Consider the following 22566-nt stretch of genomic DNA (forward strand, 5'->3'; position numbering starts at 1 on the left):
TTTTCAAGAATTGGGTCAATAAGGCTTTGCCAAGAGCATTTTCTTTCTTGTGCTTTTGGCTAGTTTTCAGTTTGGAAAGCCTTTTTAATATGTTTCTGGACTGAATGCAGTGGATCTCAACATATATTACAACCAGCCAAAAAAGGAGCCTGCTGTTATGTTGCAAGAGCATAGGGTGAGCATTATTGAATTCTCTGAGTGTGGTATACTGTTCTTGTATGTGCACGTTTTTGTTTTAGGTGTAACTGTCTAAAACAGTCGTGGATTAATTTAAACATGAAAATATGGACTTCACTGACGTGAATGTTTTGTAGGGTGAAGATGAAGCAATGTTTGTGGAGTACAGAAAACAGTTGAAACTGTTGCTGGACAGACTTGCTCAGGTCTCACCAGAGTTACTGTTGGCATCTGTCCGCAGAGTTTTTAACACTACACTTCAGTAAGTTGTTTTTTTCTAACTTGTTTACACGATGCCCTTAGCTTTTTTGCCTTTTGTTACTGTTAGAGTTTGTAATGAACATAAGTGTGATGTAGCAAGGCAAAGCCAATTAATAGAATGAGCTTCTTATAAAGCCATATTTATCATGAAGTTGTATAATCTTTTGCTCAGCAGCTTAGAAAGAAAAAGGTTTCTTTTTGTAACCTTAAAAGGCAGCTAATTTTTTTTTTTCCCCTAGAGATGTTTCTTGACTTCTGTCATTTATCTATACAACAACAGCCATTTGGACAGGTGTTCACTTTACACGTCAAGGAAATGGTTATGAGATGTGGCAAATCGTTTTATGTATTACTGCTATCAGAAAACCAAGGTTGGATAGGTAAAAGAAACAAAAAAACCAGCAGAACCAATCCTAGAAACTATGCATGTAAACAAAGAAATGTTATTACTAGTTGCCTGACTAGGAGGACAATTGCGTGTATACAAATAGGAATCTAGTATTGTTGGTGGCTTCCTTGTACCTTGCTCTTTAGTGAGCCCTCTTTTTAAGTGAACCTGAATGGCTTCTCCACGCATCATAGTAGGTGATTTTGTACCTAAATAAACACTTCAAGAAATCTGTAGCTTTCAAGCTGAAACTGGTAAAAGAAAATTGGTAGCGCTTTGATGGAGAGGTGCTACATTTGTGGATAAAGTCTTCCAGAAGCATCCTGAAATACTGCCTAGGTCTTAACAGTGTTTCTCTTAGTTTAAATCTGCTCTTTTTATGCTGTGCATCTGAAGAAGGCTCAAAAGAAAATACCAACATGGTAGAACTGTGATTATTTCATAAGCTACTACAGACTAACATGATCTTCATATTCTTTCTCTAGGAATTGGCAGACTACGCGATTTATGGAAGTAGAAGTAGCAATAAGGCTGCTGTATATGTTGGCTGAGGCTCTTCCTGTATCTCATGGTGCTCACTTCTCTGGTGATGTTACAAAAGCTACGGCTTTACAAGACATGATGAGAACGGTAAGCATGTGTGTTGTGGGAGCTATTTAAAAATGCTAATAAAGACTGGAACATTCCAGTTCAAATGGCTCATCTTAATTAACAGCACATCACCTACATTGTAGTTTGGTGTTATAAACAGCTAAAGTACTAACTTGCTAATGCTTTTATTTGTAGCTGGTGACTTCTGGTGTTAGTGCCTATCAACATACATCAGTGACCCTGGAATTCTTTGAAACGGTGGTTAGATATGAAAAATTCTTTGCTGTTGAACCTCAGCACATTCCAACTGTTCTAGTAAGTTTCATGTCATTTACATTTTCAACTAGATAAGACTAGATAAGTTCTTTAGACTTAGGAAATTTTCTTATTTTCTGAAGGTCACTAAAGAAGCTGCGTTTCTTAAACTGTTGGATGATTAGCTTCCCCCCACCTTTGTTCAGGGATTCTAAGACTGAGATACTTTCTTGATTGCAGATGGCATTTTTAGATCACCGTGGTCTTCGCCATACAAGTCCCAAAGTACGAAGTCGAACAGCTTACCTCTTTTCCAGATTTGTCAAGTCTCTTAAGTGAGTAAAGTTGTTACAAATGTATCCAAATTGCACTGAATTTACCATACATAGCCCTGTACATCATAGTTGTCACTGAAACAGGCTGGGCTTCAAACGGACTGCAATGAAGCAATATATCAAAACAGTGCTCTAGCAGGATTGTCCTATTGTGTGATACTAAGGTGGCAGTGGAAAAACTTGTCACAGAACAAAACTTGAATACATATGCTTAGCTTATTTTGATTAGAGGTTAAAACTGATCAACGATGTAAATATCTGCCCTGCTTTTCCTCAGTGAGCAGAGCTGAGAGTGAGTGGGTCTGGAGACTCCAAAGAGTAACTCTTCCCTGACCAAATTCTGAATATTTACAGAATTTGTACTGATGAAGTTTACTCAGGGTATTAGAGCCCTTCAAACAGTCCTGTCCTGTTGGTCTTTTTTCACAGGCATGTGTTTAATGTAGAGGCAGGAGAAGCTCCAAGATGGTTCAGATTTGAGAATGATCCTATTTTTCAACTGTTAATGAAAATATTTCACTCAGATGTGTGAGGCTATTTATGCATGTTTTTAAAAAAATGGGGGAAAGAAAGAAATGTTTATTTCCCACTGTGCCATGTATCTATTTGGCCTGCCACAAGCACCATATCCATAAGCCAGATTTTTCTACAACAGTGCTTTGATATTTAAAGGGGAGTTCAATATTGAGAAGGTAGTTTAGTGTCTAGCTTTACAGCTTAAACAAAATAGCAGGAAACTTGTAAAAATGCACATGCTTCTAAATAGCGTTATGTACTTGTGTTTTACTTCAGTAAGCAAATGAATCCCTTTATTGAAGATGTTCTGAATAGAATACAAGACTTGCTGGAACTTTCTCCCCCTGTGAGTATTTATAGCAGGTTTTTGTAATAAGTAAGGCTTGGACTTATTCATCAGTGTGCCTGAGTACTTACTGAACTGTAAGCTTAGCACACAAATGTTTAAACGCAAATAATTGTCTTGCTTTTTTGGTGTGAGATCACTCGCATGCTTACATTTGTACCTAATTGTAACAATCTTGCTTATGTGGGTTCTGGAAGTATAGGCTAGAGATGGGTATATATAGAAGGCTGTCTGTCTGAATTGTATGAAAATAGTTGTTCCTTCAACTGTGTTTTTACCTGTACTTGACACTTCTACTTAAGTAGGAAGAGAATAAAATTATTGTAAATGTACTATAGAGATTACTTAGGCACGATTAAAGGAAGAGTAGTAACTTTAAACTTTGAGAAGACAACTTTGATAAAGGACATTCAGTGAATTATGCCTGTTATCTTCTATTTTAGGAAAATGGTTACCAGGCTCTGTTAAGCAGTGATGATCAACTTTTCATTTATGAAACGGCTGGAGTATTAATAGTTAACAGTGAATACTCTGCAGAAAGAAAACAAGTTCTAATGAGGAATTTGTTGACTCCACTGATGGAGAAGTTCAAAGTATTGTTAGAAAAACTGATGATGGCACAAGATGAGGACAGACAGATGGCACTGGCTGACTGCCTCAATCATGCCGTTGGGTTTGCTAGGTAGGTACAGCACTGTGACTCTGTTGGTTTCTGGTTTGAATAAAAGGGAAATATAAAGGATTTATTGGGAGGAGGGGTTGAGTTTCTACCTGTGCTTTATTGACCTAGAAAATTTATCAGTGGTTGTAGAATTTCTTATGGTAGCCCACAAAATGAGTTAAGTCCCCTTAGAAAAGGCTGCTATGAGTGTAGATACAGAGAATTTTGAGCAAGTTTATAACGAACCAACATCTATTCCCTTCCTCAAAGAATTGTATGGAGCTATTTTAATCATACGGTGTTTGTAAATTGTTAGAATTTAATTCTCCAAAAACTGCCAAAGTGTAGCTACTTCATATCAAATAATTCTGTTCGTTACTTCCAGTGTTTGGCTCCCATTTCATGAAATGGGAGTGCATGGGTTTTAAAGCATATGTTGTTCTCAGTGTTACTGCTTCTTCATTGTAATGGAAGGTGAGCTTATATAAAACTTGGTGTATTGCTTTTACAGCCGAACCAGCAAGGCTTTCAGCAATAAGCAAACTGTTAAACAATGTGGCTGCTCAGAGGTTTATCTGGACTGCTTACAAACATTTTTGCCAGCTCTCAGTTGTCCATTACAAAAGGAAGTTCTGAGAAGTGGTGTCCGCACTTTCCTTCACCGTATGATTATTTGCCTCGAGGAAGAAGTTCTTCCATTCATTCCTTCTGCCTCTGAACACATGCTTAAAGATTGTGAAGCAAAAGATCTTCAAGAATTCATTCCTCTTATAAACCAAATAACAGCTAAGTTTAAGGTATGATATTGCATAAGCTTTTCAGGGTCAATGTTGCTGATATTGCCTCTTTTCTGGTTCCAGAAAAATAGCTGTGTGTCAGAACCTTCTCTCACAATTAGTAAACAAGTATATTTCTAAGGCTGCTACTGGGAAACATAGTGTTCAACCACAGTTGTATATTGCTGGACTCACAGTGATTAAATTAGTGGTTTTTGTTGATTGGTCTCAGAACTTTATGCTGCTTCTAAATTTTTGGGTTTAATATTTTAAAATAAAATACTACTTGCTGCATAAAATTATTTTTTATTGACACAATTAACTTCATGCCCCCAGCGAAGTGTTAAGCTGATATTACAAACTATGCAAGCTCTGAAGTGAATTTTCTCATTTCTTATAATGGGATTTCCAGGAGATACAGAGATACAGAAATACCAGATGCGTGTATAGGAAGGAATATTGATTTACAAGATCTCGATGCAGTCGCATAAAAATGTACACTGAGGCTTAATGCATTGTTATTCAAAATAGGTTGACAAATACAGAGGTTTTGAAATGGAGGCATGAGATATGTATTAAGTGGGAGTAAGACCGTCAACTGATTATCTAGCAAAGGTTCTTGAAGTGTAGCCTTCGAGCTTCCTAGTTTCAAACAGTTCAAATGCAAAGTTAATGAAATACGTGAAGTTACTAACCTGTACTCGTGGTTCATTCCCTGGAGCTGCCACAAGAATATTGCGCTGTTGTGAATGGGATGGGAAATTCATTGCTGTATGAGAAGGTTAAGAAGCCCTTTAAATAGGCTTAAATAAGTCTTTCAGCAGAATGCAAAATTAAAATTATTAAAAGTGAAGAGAAGTGCATTTTGTGAGCCGTAGAACAGAGCTATAACATACCTATGTGAATCTAGCATGTGGACCTCTGGAACATCCCATCTGCAGAACAGAGAGAAGGAATTTTGAAAAATCAAGTATTTCAGAGATTAAGGAGGAAGACTCTTATTATTCCAGTCCTTTTCGTAAGTTATGCTAAAAGCAATTCAAGATAACAGTAGATAATTAAAAATTAAAAATAGTCTGTGTAAGGTAAAGAAGGTTAAAAAAAAAAGTCACAGGAGCAAGACTGGACAAATACCACGTTCAGGTGTAATGTTTAACTTTGTATGATACTGTACCATTCTTACTACAATATGTTAAAATAAAGATCCTAGCTTCAATAGTCTCACCTTGAATACTTTCAAGGTTTTGTCTTTAATCTTTTCTTTACTGTACTTGCTTTAAGCATTAAGAAATGAACATCTGAGTTGCCTCTTCATGGAACTCTAGGGTGTGGCTGAATAGCACACACCTTCAGTTTTTCAATTCGTAAGTGTTCGACTAATTTAGTGCCCTTACAGGTATTTCTCACTGCAAGTAGGACACAAATGACAAGTTTATTCTGTAATGCCGGTAGTATTTCAGCTCAGGAAAACTTTTCTTTAAGCAGTCTTTAAAGACAAGTGCTACGAAAGGTGGCCTGCTGTCAGTTTTAACATCTTAGAGATGCATTTTCTGTAATGACAGTGACTATACAATAGCTCTCCTGGATATTTCAGGGAATTTGAAATGGTGTCTGTCTGAACAGAAGGATGAGAAATGCTGAAAAAGCTTCTGTTCCTACTCAAAATGAGACTAGATAGGTCTAGATATTTTTGTACAAGACTTGAAATAGGTGATGTATAAATCAAGATGCAGTAATGTTCATGGTGACCCTGATGTGATTCACTTTATAAGTAGTTAGCACATGAAAATACTAACTTTAAAGGTGAATCAAAGCTGAGAATTGTAACAAGCCCTTAAGTTTTAATTTCCAAATGTTCAATTTCCATAACTGTTTGAGTTGATACCCTCTTCCAATCTCCACAGACGCAGGTTTCACCTTTTCTGCAACAGATGTTTATGCCACTACTTCGTGCTATTTTTGAGGTGTTGCTCCTTCCAGCAGAAGAAAATGACCAGTCTGCTGCTTTAGAAAAACAAATGTTACGGAGGAGTTACTTTGCTTTTCTGCAGACAGTAACTGGCAGTGGAATGAGTGAAGTCATAGCTAATCAAGGCAAGTAGTTCAGTTTCTCAAAGGATAGTACTATGGTTATTCTCATCTAAGTTTTGTCTACTAAAATCATTAGCCTAGTTCCTGTCAAGTACTATTAACTATGTTAAGGTAGAATGGACTAATGTAAATACAGTATCCAACTTACCTGTTGCCTACCTGTTGTGCAAAAATTTGGGTTTGTGAAATCCAGCTATAATAGGCATATTCTTCCTATTGATCTTTTCAGCTTATATGTGATCATTGTGTCTATAAGAAGAATGGTGTATAATACATCCTCATGCATCATTGTATTTGATTGGTGAATCTGAGATCATACAATATATAACAATGTATAGCAATGTTCAAACTGTTGGGCAAGACCGCTCACCACTGCCAATATTCATTGTGGTGGTCATTTTCTGAAGGACACATCAGTAACTTGTGTAACTTTTTATTACTGTCACCTGATCTTGTTATCTATGATAGGAGGCATCATATGAGTTATATGTAGTTACCAGGTTTCATCCTTAGTGGCCAAATGCAAATTAGTGCTTTTCATAGCAGAAATTTGAAGTCGAATGTCCGGTTGCTTGATTCTTTCATTCTCTCAGTTTGTATTCCATCAAAATGGCTAGGGACTTGAAGCTTTAAAGTGACTCACCTGATAGGTGGAGCTCAGACTTCCTTCCCCCCCCATCCTAAATTGATAGTAATGCCTGTGGGAAAGGTGAGGGTGGCATTAAGAAGTAGTGAGAGCTTTCTTGAAAGAGGCACTTTGGTAGTTGTGATGAGCCAAGAAAGTTTTAAAGGAATCAAACAGAGATAAGTATAGACGCAGCACAGAAATTTGAAGTGTGATAAAAATATCTTTCCATATATTGGAAGATAAGTGAACTACTTTGGTGCCGCTGAGTTTTAATTAACTCTACCAGGTTTGGGTAGAGAGGAGAAAACTTGTATTTGTAAGCAGGTCAAAGTACCCCCCTCACCTTTTGTGTGTATCAAAGGCCAGAAGAGCAATTAAAATCTCCAAACTTATTAAAAAAAATAAACAATTATAACCTAAATAAGAGTTGTCTTGCATCGTAGGGGAAATTCCAAAAAATATTTGAGATTTGTGCAAAAAAGAGCTATTTTGAAGTTGAAGCATGTCTTCCAGGTCAGTATTTATATAAAATAGTGTAAGAGTACAGAAACATTTTAGGCCGCAAGTTGAAATGACATGCTCGTTTTAATGCGTTTAAGGTGCAGAGAATGTGGAACGTGTGTTGTTCACTGTCATTCAAGGAGCAGTGGATTATCCAGATCCTATTGCACAGAAGACTTGTTTTATTATTCTTTCTAAGTTGGTGGAGCTTTGGGGTAAGACTGTCTTTCCATAATTCCTTTGCAGCTGCTACTAACCATGAAGCAATAATAGAACATGGAATGTTACTTTTCTTTTCAGGAGGTAAAGATGGACCAGTAGGTTTTGCAGACTTTGTCTACAAGCACATTGTTCCTGCATGTTTCTTAGCACCTTTGAAGCAAACGTTTGACTTAGCAGATGCCCAGACAGTATTGGTGTGTATTATGGACATTTTTTTTTGCTTTCATTCTTGTGGGGCAGATTCAAGCTAAGAAACCTACAATGGCCATGTGGTATCAAAGATTGTCATCTCACAAATAAAATCCCTTGTGTTTTTTATTGAGGTACCTGGATGATTAATTATTGAGTATCGTGGTACTGTATTCTGTAGTTCACCTGTGCTCAAAATCAAGCTAGAGAATTGCAAATCTGAGTATTTAACATTGACCTGTATTACTTACTAACTAATGTTCAGTGAAAGTGAACACACACAGGTGGCTGTGGCTGTTCTTTAGTTCATTTTGGGTTCAGCTGTGACAGAAATTTTTCTGGTTAGAGTGGAACAAAAATTGGAAGGTTGAGGCTGTTATCATTGTGTGAGGGGAAAATGAGGGAATAATGGCTAGCCCTTGTTTTGGGCCTCGTTAGATTCTTTGGCTTTAAATACTTAACCAATAGACTAATTGAACAGTCTAATGTTATGTATTACATTGCAGGCTTTATCAGAATGTGCAGTGACGTTAAAAACAATTCATCTCAAAAGGGTAAGCTTCATAATACTTTGCAGGGAATAACTCTTGCAGGTTTCTTTCTAGTACTTTTATCAATTTCTAAAAATTAGATACTTACTACGGTGAATTACTACTCTACTCTCATGTAAAATAATAGGATGACTGTAATGCTGTGTCGGGATACAGGATCCAGTAGTTCTACCTCTTGATAAATTACTGCAAAATATTGACTCTTCATTAAGGAGAAAATTGTGCTCCCTTGATTGTTACTGTGTTTAATTGATCAATTGGCATTCTTTCACTTTTCAGTGTAGTACTTACTGACATAAAAAGAGCAGTTGGAGATGTACTATAGAGTACTTCTGTGAAAACTAAAGGTATCTTTCGATGTGTAGGAGACTAGGTTGAAAAACATTTAGGGAAAAAAATGAATTTTGCAATGTCTAATGACTAAAACACTATAGCATATTTCCGTTTTTAATGGGAAATGAAACAGTTTCTGTGTTCGTGTTACTGTTTCCTGCCACTCCCTTTAACTTGCTGGCTAACTTTTCTGTCAAATGCAAGTGAAAGTCACAACTACACAAACTTTCATCCCTGGAAACATTCAAGGTCAGGTTGGACGGGGCTCTGAGCAACCTGATTTAGTTGAAGATGTCCCTGCCCACAGCAGGGGGGTTGAACTAGATGACCTTTAGAGGTCCCTTCCAACCCAAACTATTCTATGATTCTATGATAAAAATTGTAAGAAGTTATAAACTGGCAGAGAAGCAATTGTGTTTTAATTCAGGAGAGCTTCTGAGTTTGTTCCTTTTTCCTCAAAAGCAATGAAGAGAGAAATCTGTAGGAAATCAAGCTTTGGTAAATGAAGTAACATCCTACTTACAAATACCATTTCTTTTAACACTACAAATATAGGAAAACGATCTGAAATATTTTTCTCCTCATGTGAACTGTATACCATGTTCAAGTTGTAGGGTAACTTACATGTGAATTAATAAAGTCGATTCGCTTTCCCCTGGTAGATGTATCAGGTCATGTTTGTATACTGCCAGTGTACAGTAATCCCTCTTGTGATGAGAGGTACCTGATAAATGCAGGTAAAGAAAACAAAAACTAATGTGTTAACCAAAACAGACCTGTCTGTCTGCTTCTCCCAAAATTTTGGAAGTTCCATTTTAGTACTGCATAGTCCACTGCAAATTACAGAGTCAATGTTACAAGAATGTTACAATGTTACAAGAAGAGAAACACTATGTTCAGGGGTACGTGGCTACCAAATTTCACAATGGGGAGTAGTATGGTAAAGCAGTTGGTAGATACTAATTGCCAATTTTTTTTTTCTTTCATATGTCAGATAGTGAAATTAGGGCCGTCTTCTTACTTAACTGACTTTTACAGCTGACATGTCACCACAAACTGACTAGCTGTACTGTAATTCTTATTTCAGTGCAATTTTCGCTGCATTCTTCTGCTGTGTAACAAAAAATACCAAATTGCAGTAGAATCCTTAATGCTAAGGTTGAGAAATATTTTTATTTGCTAACAGCCAAGAATAACATGAGCATTTGGTATTTGATATGCATATTTCTCTGTAAAATAGTCATGTAGACCACCTGTTTTCAAACTCTTCTGTACCATACAGTATAGGGCTATAACTTCCCATTTGTACAAAAATATACTTGAACAAATTATGTACTGCTTTTCTTTAGGGTCCTGAGTGCATTCAGTATCTTCAGCAAGAGTATTTGCCTTCTTTGCAAGTAGCTCCTGAGATCATTCAGGTAGGAATTCCTAAAAGAACATTTGGAAAACTCTTAACAGTCATAAATGCTAAATGGGAACAAAATGAATACTTACAAAGTTAAGCTCCTACCATCCCTCAGTAAATCTTACTCTGGTATGCAATATCAGAATAGGATTAATTTGGCATAAGGAGTAAAGTTACTGCAAGAGTACCTTGCAAAAAAAGAGTCCAGTGCATGTGACTGTCTAAGCCATCTTCCTACTTTAATTCAAAGTTTAACTTGAGGAAGAAGTATCAGTATCCTTAGAGTAATAGCTCAAAAGTAAAATGAAGAACGTTGAATGTATAGAAAGTGTGATGATAAAAGCTGTATTCAACACTACAGAAATTTAAGCCACAGCACGGTTCTACTGCCAAAAATGATGTACAACATTAAGTGTGGGGGTTTTGTGTGCTTATTTTGGAGTAGTGTAAGAGGGTTCTCAAAAGTGAAACTTTACACCTCAAAAGTGAAACTGAGACACCTGACCATCGTCTCAACATTAAGCATTGCTAGCCATATGGTAAGCATTGCCATGAAGAAATTGTTAGATGAACACTGACAACTTAATTTTAATTGCAACTAGTTTGGATACTATAGTAATCGGGTTTGCTGCATTAGGAGACAATTATACTCATTATGAGACTTAAACTGTAGAACTTTTAAGTGGCATTAAATACATGTAAGGATCAAATATTATCGCTTGCTGGCGCCCCAATGTTTTCTCATCTAAGATTTTATCTTTTTCAAGTGATAGACATGTTCTGTAATCTAGAGTCACTTAGTGTGTACATAATACTTCTTAAGCATAAATGTTAATCTGAAGTATTCATTTCAAAGCCACCAGAAGTTACTGGAAAAGTTAAAGGTTTAGAATCTCCTTAATTGCAGTCCTTGTAGATAGTCCTGTTTCTGTCTATTCAGCTAAAAGTGAATGTGATATCCTGTATCTGAAAATACAGTTTTTTCACCCCGGAATGCACTTAGTCTGTCATAGCCTATTACGATTTTTTATCCATAACATGCTTTGCTTCGGTTGCACATCAGGGAAAATACAAACTAATATCAATGGCTTTACATACAAGGTATTCTATATGCTCCTTACATATCTCATGTTGTCTTGTTGCTTCATTTAGTTATTTACTATTTCTTTATTCTCTCTTAAAGGAATTCTGTCAAGCACTTCAGCAGCCTGATGCTAAAGTTTTTAAAAATTACTTAAAGGTAAAGATTTTTTTTCTTTAAATAGCTTTTAATTCCATTTGAACTTTGTCACACAATTCAGTTGTGGTAGTGACCGGAAGTAAAATTGAAATATTGAATTATTTAATAGTTTTTAGCTATAGGGAATCTCCAAGTAGTAAAAGCAGTTATTTGGAAAGAATGAGCAAACAACAACAACAAAGCTACATCTGTGGAATTGTCACTTATCCTCAGCACCTTGCTGTCTCCTCAATAGCTTGATATTCTTGTGGCTTACGTTTAATAGTTGAAATAGCAAAAAAGTGATGTTGTAATTGTAGAGAATGTGTCAGAATGCTTCTTTTTTGAGGGTGTGAGTGTAATCGAATAGCACAAGTCACATCCTTGAACCTAGTGTGTTAACCAGTATGTTCAACAAGAAAATTATCTCTGTCAAACTAATTATCTTACACCTCAACCATTCTGTCTTGTATTTCCTTTGCCTTAAAATGCTTTTTTAATAAATTTTTAACAGGTATTCTTCCAGAGAGCGAAGCCCTAAGGAAAGTACTGGAATCTCATGTACCTGTTCCCATAATCCAGAACTCTGGTTGTTAATTTATAAAAACGCTAACTCTTGTGCCATTCAAACTGGTTTTGTTTTTAAGAAATGTTGCTTTGTGCTCACATCAGTACATATTTTAGCCTTTCGCAAAAAAGAGAAATGCAAATCCCCCACCTGTGTCTCAAACATGAAGGTATGTGACAACATGAAAAATTATCTGTATACCTACACGAACTTTTATTATGTATAGGATGATTTAAGCTTATGCTGTAACACGTACAGCAATGAAATGACACTTATTTTTGAAATTAAATGTAAAAATCCCTTCAGACCATAGCAATGGTTATTAAAATGTGTACATTTTTGATACTGAGTAAAATGTTTTCATAAGACATAAAATTCATTTGTTCATGTATGGTGACATGAAAATAAAACAATCAAAGTCATTCTTGTAGATAGTCATTTCATTGAAGTTGTCTTAATTATAAAATATATATATACCTCCTATAAAACAGATTGGTTTAATAAATGATATCATTTAAAAGTAGCATCTGGTTCTATCTTTTTTTACAAAAAAAATAAAATTTTATCCAGTGAAACGTTAAGTCTCTTCGAATCATTTTGGTTGAACCTTTAGAAGCTACAGCATTCTTTAACCTCCTGGCTGTTACATTTGAGTAGAACCTGGCAATTTTTCTGGTGCTTGGATAATAAATTGTATTGCAGTCTTGCATGTGGAAGATGCTGGCAGAAAGAATGAGTTACATTCACTGCAGTATTTCAGTAGGGCCAATGGTCTATACAGAGATTTTAGTAGAGCGTTGCTACTTCTGTCCCAAAATGTATTGGTTGGTCAGTTTGTTTCTTCGCCTTTTTTTTTTAATTCTATGACATTACAGTTTTCGTAGCTATTTCATAGGGGCAGGGGAAAGCTAGGAGTCTTCCCATGCATGGGATTTAATACTTTCTTTGAGAACTGATGTCCATAGTAAAAAGCTGACTTACCTCTAGCATAATCAGATGAGCATTTTTCTAGACTGTGTGGTGCTATGTTCTTCATCCAATTTAAATGGAAAATAAATGAGGAGGTGGATCAGAAACAGCAGCCAGGAGTGGAGCATGGTGATGTTTTGAGGATACTCCTCTGCCATTCCCTCCCTTTTCACTGAAGGAAGAAAGTAGAGGGTGCTTACCTATACTACTCTTCAATAGGACAGTATCACTTTTATAAGATTCTTGTTCCTGATTTTTGTACGTTTAATCAAAAGTTTCTTGTTACTTGATTTGTTTTATCACGGATTAAGTGCTTGTGGTGCTTTTTATACTTCCTAGTCTCACAATCCCGTTTTCTTCCCTTTGCTGCCATACCAATGCTAGAGGTCCCCTGGGTCCAATATCCGTTTCATTTTCTCCTGCAGCACTGGAAGTCTTCCAACTTTGACTTGGTGCTTTGTATATGCTGCTGTGTTCCTGCACCTCCCAGCTGCCCCTCCCCAGCTCGAAGGGGCTGCATGCCCTGCCCACTGCAGCTATTGCTGAGTGTTTGCTGTCAGTCTTCTCTGTGTTTGGCTTGGTCTCCTTCCCCTGCAGTTATGGCAACTTTACCACATGGAGGGAAGAGCTTTCACTAGGCAGATTATGAAACAAACAATAAGGTACGCCTCTTCTGTCTTTAGCAAAGTTTTTTGTGTTTAAATTACAGTGTTCTTGTAATGGAGTCACTCTTAATTTTCATATGATTTAGACTTTTGCCTTCTGAAGTAAGGGTAGTACTGCTGCTTTTAGTACCATGTAAAAGCAGGAAAAAAGCCTACACTTACTCTGTTGGTAAAATTGACTGTCATTTGTCTAACAGCATAATGTAGCTATTACCAAATTACACCCTCATGAGGAAAGTCTTTAAACTGGCCACAGCCAAAAGACACTGCTCTCTTTCCTCACCCCCGCCATCCGCCTGTAGCTTCCTCTGTGCCAAATCTGGTGTTCGTCTAACCCCATCGCAAGCTGTTTGGGAAGCTGAAGTGGCAGAAACACTTCCCCCTGAAAGCATGTCGCCTGCTATGGTGGTGTCAGGTGAGAATGGACACAAAGCAGAGAGTGCAGAGCGTGGGAGTGAGCTGTGCGTGGCAGCCATCGGCCTGGCTGTATTATAAACTTGTACCCTGACCTTCCACCCGTGACTGAAAGAGTATCTTGTAGGATGAATGGTTGGGTAGTCCAGATCTTTGGAGAAACTAATTTGGTGCAGCCTGAAGAATTCAAAAAGGATTGTTTATTGTCCTATGCTTCGACCCTGTTGAATCGGAATAGTGTACTGTCAGGGATGTGTGAGCTGTAAAACAGGATCTGTGGGTTGGTTTCTGTATCTTTAGATAAACATGTAAAGACTGATTCTGGCTACTAGCAGGTTATTTTTTTCCTGCAATTTCCTTCAGTGGTGCAGAGACTGCAGGTCTGCAGCTGTTATAGCGCAGCTGGGTTATGTGGTGGGTATGCAGTGCCTAGTAACTATCTTTGCAAAGAGTCAAGGTTCAGAAAGGCAATTGATGAGTTTCTACATCTTTACTTTGAAGAGATGTATTCCTGCTTTGTGCTTTTCTTTTTTTTTAATCTGGACTGGAAAAGAAGCGCATGTTACTTGTTATCTCCAAAGAGAAATCTGGTAATGCAACATGTATTCAGAGTGTGAACTAGACTCTCCAGGCAGTGTTTAGATGCTTTGAACATACTATGAAAACTACTTCTTGTGGGGTAGAAGAGGAGGAAAAAGATAGAGATAGATGAGAACACTCCACTGAGAGATTAGGTTGACATTCACAGGTTTTCCTTCTGTCTTAAAAACAATCTTCTGATTTAAAGGCTGCACCAAACAGAACCACCTGCACTTTTCCTGTGTGACTTGCCATTGCTGTGTACCTGCATTGGTCAAAATGTCCCTGTCGAGACTGAAGATGCATAAAACACCATCATAGCAGTAAGTCCTCCTTTCGTGCACAACAGTATTTACTCCTGTAAAGTGTATTTAAGCAGGAAACACAGCTGCAAGTCTTTAATTAAAGATACAAGGCACCCTTTGCAGAGAGATAGTATCTTTTATTTACAAGCTGGTGTAATTACTAAAGACAGATAAGCTTTCAGGCCTGCAAGCACTTTTCTGGGTGTGAAGTAGAGGCAATGAATTCCATGCAAGCTGAGGTCTGTGACAGTTTTACTCAGGGAATGGCTTATCAATGCAGGTAAGACATTTTAGCAGCTAGTTGCTGCCCAGAGAGACAATCTGCCCTTATCCCCTCTCCTGTCAGCATTGGCACTTGTCTGATTCCATAACAAGACAATTTATGGTGGAAAGCTAATCTTGCAAAATAACTATTTTTGAGTTTTTCAAAAACTTCAAAGCTATTAAAAAAACAAATTCAAAGCTATTTAGAAAGCTACTCACCCTTTGGGGGAGACAGTTTTCCAGCTGGAACTGTCTCACTCCATGGAGCGAGACAAGGGCTACCACAGATTCAAGGAAAGCAGCTGTAATGTATGGGTAGGGGGGGAGGAGGGAGCAAGCCCCTTTCAGCAGCAGTTGGCCACTGGGGCCATTTAGTTGTAGCATCACTCTGTAGCTGTGCAGTTACTGAACTTCAGTTGTGCCATTTCAGAAAGTTAAGTCAACAGGAAACCAAAGAAAGGAGAGTGAAGGAAAACAGCAACTAGGTTTTAAATGAAGATTTAAGTAGGAGCTGGAAGCCATTGTGCAGCGGGAGAGATATGACTTAGTCGCTATCACAGAAACGTGGTGGGGTGACTCTCATGATTGGAGTGCTGCAATGGATGGCTATAAACTCTTCAGAAGGGACAGGCGAGGAAGGAGAGGTGGTGGGGTGGCCCTGTACGTTAGGGAGTGTTTCGATTGTATAGAGCTCAACGATTGTGATGATGGTACGGTTGAGTGTTTATGGGTAAGGATTAGGGGGAAGGCCAACGAGGCAGATATCCTGCTGGGAGTCTGTTATAGACCACCCAACCAGGATGAAGGGGCGGATGAAGCGTTCTACAAGCGGCTGGCAGAAGTCTCTCAATCGCTAGCCCTTGTTCTCGTGGGGGACTTCAACTTCCCGGACGTCTGCTGGAAATACAACACGGCAGAGAGGAAATAGTCTAGGAGGTTCCTGAAGCGTGTGGAAGACAACTTCCTGACACAGCTGGTAAGTGAGCCTACCAGGGGAGGTGCCTCGCTCAACCTGCTGTTTACAAACAGAGAAGGACTGGTGGGAGATGTGGTGGTCGGAGGCTGTCTTGGGCTTAGCAACCATGAAATGGTAGAATTCTCGATTCTTGGTGAAGTAAGGAGGGGGGTCAGCAAAACGGCAACCATGGACTTCCGGAGGGTGGATTTTGGCCTGTTCAGGACGCTGGTTGAGAGAGTCCCTTGGGAGACAGTCCTGGAGGGCAAAGGGGTCCAGGAAGGCTGGACGATCTTCAAGAAGGAAGTCTTAAAGGTGCAGGAGCAGGCTGTCCCCATACACCATAAGAAGAACGGGCGGGGAAGATGACCAGCCTGGCTGAATGGGGAGCTCTTGCTGGGACTCAGGAAAAAAAGGAGTTTACCGCTTGTGGAAGAAGGGGCAGGCAACTCAAGAAGAGTACAGGGATCTCGTTAGGTCATGCAGAGAGGAAATGAGAAAGGCAAAAGCCCAGCTAGAACGCAATCTGGCCGCTGTCGTTAGAGACAACAAAAAATGTTTTTACAAATATATTAATGACAAGAAGAGAGCCAAGGAGAATCTCCATCCTTTACTGGATGTGGGGGGGAACATTGTCACTGAGGATGAGGAAAAGGCTGAGGTACTTAATGCCTTCTTTGCCTCAGTCTTTAACAGGCAGACCAGTTATCCTCAGGGTACTCAGCCCCCTGAGCTGGAAGACAGGGACAGCGAGCAGGATGAACCCCCCATAATCCAAGAGGAAGCAGTTTACGACCTGCTATGCCACCTGGATGCTCACAAGTCTATGGGGCCAGATGGGATCCACCCGAGAGTGCTGAGAGAGCTGGTGGAGGAGCTTGCCAAGCCACTCTCCATCATTTATCAGCAGTCCTGGTTAACGGGGGAGGTCCTGGACGACTGGAGGCTTGCCAGTGTGACGCCCATCTACAAGAAGGGCCGGAAGGAGGATCCGGGGAACTACAGGCCTGTCAGCCTGACCTCTGTGCCGGGGAAGATTATGTAGCGGTTCATCCTGAGGGCGCTCACAAGGCATGAGTGGGACAACCAGGGGATCAGGCCTAGCCAGCATGGATTCATGAGAGGCAGGTCCTGCTTGACCAACCTGATCTCCTTCTATGACCAGGTGACCTGCCTAGTGGATGAGAGAAAGGCTGTGGATGTGGTCTACCTGGACTTCAGCAAGGCCTCTGACACTGTCTCCCACAGCGTTCTCCTAGAGAAGCTGGCGGCTCACGGCTTAGACAGGTGTACTCTGCGCTGGGTCAAAAACTGGCTGGACGGCCGGGCCCAGAGAGTTGTGGTGAATGGAGTTACATCCAGTTGGCAGCCAGTCACGAGTGGTGTTCCCCAGGGCTCAGTACTGGGGCCGGTCTTGTTTAATATCTTTATCGATGATCTGGATGAGGGGATTGAGTGCACCCTCAGTAAGTTTGCAGACGACACCAAGCTGGGCGGGAGTGTTGATCTGCTCGAGGGTAGGAAGGCTCTGCAGAGGGACCTGGCCAGGCTGGATCGATGGGCCCAGGCCAACTGTATGAGATTCAACAAGGCCAAGTGCCGGGTCCTGCACTTTGGCCACAACAACCCCATGCAGTGGTACAGGCTTGGGGAAGAGCGGCTGGAAAGCTGCCTGGCGGAAAAGGACCTGGGGGTGCTGGTTGACAGCTGGCTGAATATGAGCCAGCAGTGTGCCCAGGTGGCCAAGAAGGCCAATGGCATCCTGGCCTGTATCAGAAATAGTGTGGCCAGCAGGAGTAGGGAAGTGATCGTGCCCCTGTACTCGGCCCTGGTGAGGCCGCACAGGCTCGAATCCTGTGTTCAGTTTTGGTCCCCTCACTACAAGAAGGATGTTGAGGTGTTAGAGCGTGTCCAGAGAAGGGCAACGAGGCTGGTGAGGGGTCTGGAGAACAAGTCTTACAAGGAGTGGCTGAGGGAACTGGGGTTGTTTAGCCTGGAGAAGAGGAGGCTGAGGGGAGACCTCATCGCTCTCTACAACTCCCTGAAAGGAGGTTGTAGCGAGGTGGGTGTCGGTCTCTTCTCCCAAGTAACTAGCGATAGGATGAGAGGAAATGGTCTCAAGTTGCGCCAGGGGATTAGACGTGAGGAAAAATTTCTTTACTGGAAGAGTGGTTAAACATTGGACCAGGCTGCCCAGGGAAGTGGTTGAGTCACCATCCCTGGAAGTATTTAAAAGACGTGTAGATGAGGCGCTTAGGGACATGGTTTAGTGGACATGGTGGTGTTGGGTTGACGGTTGGACTCAATGATCTTAGAGGTCTCTTCCAACCTTTATGATTCTATAAGTACACTGAAACTGCTGTGAAGGACCAGCACAACTGGAAAAAGGAGACTTAGTGGTAGTGGTGAGGAGAACAAGTGATGAAAGTTGGATGGGCCAGCCAGAAATAGGAAGGGGAGTATCTCCCTGTGAAACATCTTGGTGGTGGCAAAAGGTGGCATGTCCGGGAAAAAAATGGAATATGCTGGAAAATATATTTCTGCAAAGATCAAGATTGATACAGTTCCTGGTGATAGCAGAAGTGGGAAGTCAGAGGCAGAGTAATTGTGCAGTGAGAAATATTTTCTTATTCTTCATTGGGTCCTTCTGTTCTCCACTGGTTGCTCACATTCATTCTGACAGATGCATGGGTGGTTTTATTTGTCCGCAGTTTGTCTTAGGGTATGGCATTTGGCGTTTCTGGTTTGCTGTGAGGTGGGTACCTGTAGGTTATGCGAATTATGCACGTTACACAGGCACACAGCAGGAGGGTGCTCTGGTGATTGCGGAGATTGTTTGGCTGATCAGTTTTGCATTTGTTGCTCTAGCATGAAGGTTTTTCCCCGCTCACGTTCTGTTTCTCTGTTCTTCCTTCATATGTTCATTGTTCACTATATCCCAAGCACTTCAGAAAAGTGCGAGAAAGCAGCCTCCAGAACAAAGTTTTTTTAAATCTAGTAATGTTTTTTGACTATCAACACTAGCCACTATTCCACTGAACTCACCTAGATGGCTTCATAACTATTGGACAAGAGGAAGAATATAATTTGTGGACTACTTAACGTAAATACTTTTGGACTAAGATTTGTTTGGGAGCATTAATCTGTACACGTTATAAGCAGCTTTGGAATGAATTCTCTGGTAGCAAGCTGGAAAAAAGGCAAAGCTAGTAAGAGCTGTCTTATATCATGGAATGGCTTCCCTTCCCTCTCTGCAAAACTACAGAAGAGAAAATGGCTTAAATAATGTGGAACTACTGAAAGGCAGTTCCAGCTGAAGTGAAGTTGACTGCTTAATAGATTTGCTTATTCTGGTTCAGCTGTGATGCCACCTAAATATTTAAATCAAATATGGAAAACAATTTGACTATCAGAGTAAATGGCTTAAAATCTTCAGTTTTCTTTAGACAATTCTTTAATGATAGAGGAGAAACAATGTTTAACTTGTTCATGAATTTCTGGAGTTATTGTTCTCAGCTGACTTACTGGTAAAATTAGTGGTTCTGCTTTTGGTAAGGTTGGTTAAGATGCAATTTTCCACTCAAAATTTTTAGAAGTCAGATAATTCAATCACGTTTTTTCTTGGCAAGTATCTACTGTGGTTGATTTCCACCCTCCCCTGTTCTTACCTCACTGTTGCTAGGTTGCCCAGAGGGTCCCAAGAATAAGATGAGAAGAAGATGCTGTATTTTGCCCATTTTAATGCTCTCAGCTCTGGTTGGGAAAAAAAGCTTTAAGTTTAGTGCTTCCATGTTTGGAAATAGGGCCTTGGAAATTTGGAAGGTGAGATCACACTTGTGGCTATCATGTTTTCCATTAGATCCTTCAACCAAATGTGGCTATTCACAATCGTTCCTCAGAGTTTTAGTCTGTGTGTGCGCAATAAGAACTCTATCAAAAACTGTGAGTCCAGCAGCTAAACACCCCAGAGATACATGTCAGCATCCCAGAAATTACTGACCACAACTTTCCCTCTCAGTGGAAGTCATGGTCGAGCTGTTAATGTCCATTCTCTAACAAACACAGCTGCCTTGCTTTCTTCCTGTTTATCTATTTTCCCTGACCATGGAAGTGCTGAAATTGCATCATTTGATAATACATCCACAGAAGGGTATTCATCTCTCTTCCAGGTGTTTCAGAAGCTGTGCTCTAACTTAATTCTCCTCACCACTACTTCAGAACATGGTAATTAGTCAATATTCTGCTAGAGCAAAGCTCCAAAATTATAAGCAGTTTGACTTTTTTTCCCCAGCTTCTTTTTCTTTTCTGAATTCTGGCTTTCACAGCTACACGTGAGAAGACTGTATGCAACATGCCAGCTTTAGTTGCAGTTCATATAGCCGTATTGTTAGGATGAAGAGATATAATAGTGTAGAGCTACAGACTGCTGAATTTGTAACGTGAATGAGAATCCAAATACACGAGAGGAATACCAAAAGTTTTACTAATACATTGAAAAGAAGTGGAAAGAAGCAAAGTAAAAATTTCTAGAGTGAAGCTGTAATGTCACTTTCCTTTTTGGTGTCCGTTTTTTCTATTCTTATATTCAACATACCGTTTTCCTGTGATTCATACTGTGAAACATTTAAAGGCTAGAGAAGATCCTCCTTGCATAAGGATCACTGATTATGCTACAAATATACCCTAGAAAAACAGACAATTTGAATCATGTGAACCATATGAATCATCTTCATGGATTCAAGACCTGGGGAAAGCCCATGGGCTGGTAACTGCAGTGAAAAACCCAGGGGCAGCGCGACATTGGAGCTGATATGTTCTAGGTCTTAAGTGAACAAAATCCTGGGGAACCTGGTCAGAGGTCAGCACTGACCCTGCTTTAAGCAGGATGTTGGACCAGATACCTCCTGAAGTCCCGTTCAGCCTGAATGAGACTATGATTTAAAATGGCTGGTTCCCAAAAGCATCGACATACCAAGCCAACAGCTTGGGTTTATTCAGAAGCAGAAGCAAGTACACATTCACCATACAAAGAAAAGTTCACTGGCATTTCTGATTTTGAGAGGGCTTTTGCTAAAATCTGTATGACCTATCGGATGAATATTTCTAAAGAAGACAAAGCTGACTCACGGGTATCCACCTGATGAAAAAAAATGGCTTGTAAAGCTAGGCACAGAGGAGGGGGTGGCAGAAATAAACCATGTAACTTCTGAGGAGCACTGCAACATTTTGAAAGACTCAAGGACAGAATTCAAATGTGGTGGGGAACTATTCCCTCTATAATGCAGAAGCATTACGAAAGAAAGCTCAGATGCCAACAAACAGGGAATACAAATTGAGCATTTATATTAACAGCATAAAATGTATCAAAATCAATTTGTTGGTTCCACTAAGTAGAATTTTAGAACAAGCTTAGTGCCTGTAATAAGTGAACCAGCGGAAGTCTGGGCTTGTGATAAAGCTTAAGAAAGTAAGACAATAACAATAAACAAAGCCTGTGAGCAAAAGGTTGCTATCTTTTGTGTCCATTCCTCAAGAAAATAGGCTTTTAAGATTTGGGAAGATGGTGATTCTAAATGGGAAATGCAGAGGATCAAAAAAAGGATAGTCTTGGGGGGGGGGAAAAAAGATTTATTTTTACTATTTTCCCACCATAATTATATTTCAATTACATTATGCATAAATTATAAAATTATCAATATTTTTCCTTATAAAAGCTGTACAGACCATTTATTGGAACAGCAACATTACCGGGCAGACACAAAAAAAGAGCGAGAGAGAAATCAGCAAGGAACCTTGCTTTAAAACATTTCAGTAAAAAATAAGCGACAGCACGAATGTATGAAAAATACCAAACCTTCGTGACGTTTAAATAGTGTGAAACTGAGAGAAATTACACGGGACGAGGAAACGTTTCTCCTGGATATCCCTTGAAAAAGCAGCGAGGCGAGGTTCGCACACGTAAGCGTACCTTTAACGGTTACCGGGCAGAGTAACCCGCAGCCCTGCCTCCGGCGGGGAGCGAAAAAACGAAACCACCGCTGAAGCGGTTACGCAGCAAAAAATCGCCACGGAAATCCTCACCGGAGCCGGCCTGAGCTCGTTTTGACCACCACACCAGCTAAAATACCTGGAGTGACCATTTTTAAGGAACATCCTGCTTCCACTTTTCGATGTTTCCCAGATGTTTTCCTGTTTCGCGGTCCCCTCGCCTCAGGGGTCGCCGCCGCTCCCTCACCCGCCACAGAGCGGGCGGCGGCGACGCCCGCCCCTGTCAGCCGACCCCCGCCACACCGCACCTCAGCGCCCCGCCGACCACCTCCGGGCGGGCAAAGGCTGGGGGCAGCCGGGAGGCGCCGGCCGCCGAGGCGGTGCTTCTGCCGCCCCGCCTCCCCAGCGCGG

General features: G+C 40.1%; 1 protein-coding gene across 4 annotated transcripts in view; it reads left to right on the forward strand.

Annotated features, from left to right (window-relative positions):
* Positions 1-12597, forward strand: part of XPOT (exportin for tRNA) — a 29988-nt gene extending 17391 nt beyond the window's left edge. For all 4 annotated transcript variants that reach the window (XM_076332202.1, XM_076332182.1, XM_076332195.1 and 1 more), the window contains exons 12-25: positions 315-439; positions 1312-1456; positions 1613-1732; positions 1913-2007; positions 2800-2869; positions 3313-3551; positions 4042-4327; positions 6211-6400; positions 7625-7741; positions 7827-7942; positions 8444-8491; positions 10171-10242; positions 11413-11469; positions 11963-12597. In XM_076332202.1, coding sequence (XP_076188317.1) covers positions 315-439; positions 1312-1456; positions 1613-1732; positions 1913-2007; positions 2800-2869; positions 3313-3551; positions 4042-4327; positions 6211-6400; positions 7625-7741; positions 7827-7942; positions 8444-8491; positions 10171-10242; positions 11413-11469; positions 11963-11989 — 1707 coding nt within the window. In that variant the 3' untranslated portion in view covers positions 11990-12597. The remainder of the gene's footprint in view (positions 1-314; positions 440-1311; positions 1457-1612; positions 1733-1912; positions 2008-2799; positions 2870-3312; positions 3552-4041; positions 4328-6210; positions 6401-7624; positions 7742-7826; positions 7943-8443; positions 8492-10170; positions 10243-11412; positions 11470-11962) is intronic.
* Positions 12598-22566: the final 9969 nt, after the last annotated feature.

Source organism: Aptenodytes patagonicus, chromosome 1, assembly GCF_965638725.1.
Source record: "Aptenodytes patagonicus chromosome 1, bAptPat1.pri.cur, whole genome shotgun sequence".
Taxonomy (NCBI): Eukaryota; Metazoa; Chordata; class Aves; order Sphenisciformes; family Spheniscidae; genus Aptenodytes; species Aptenodytes patagonicus.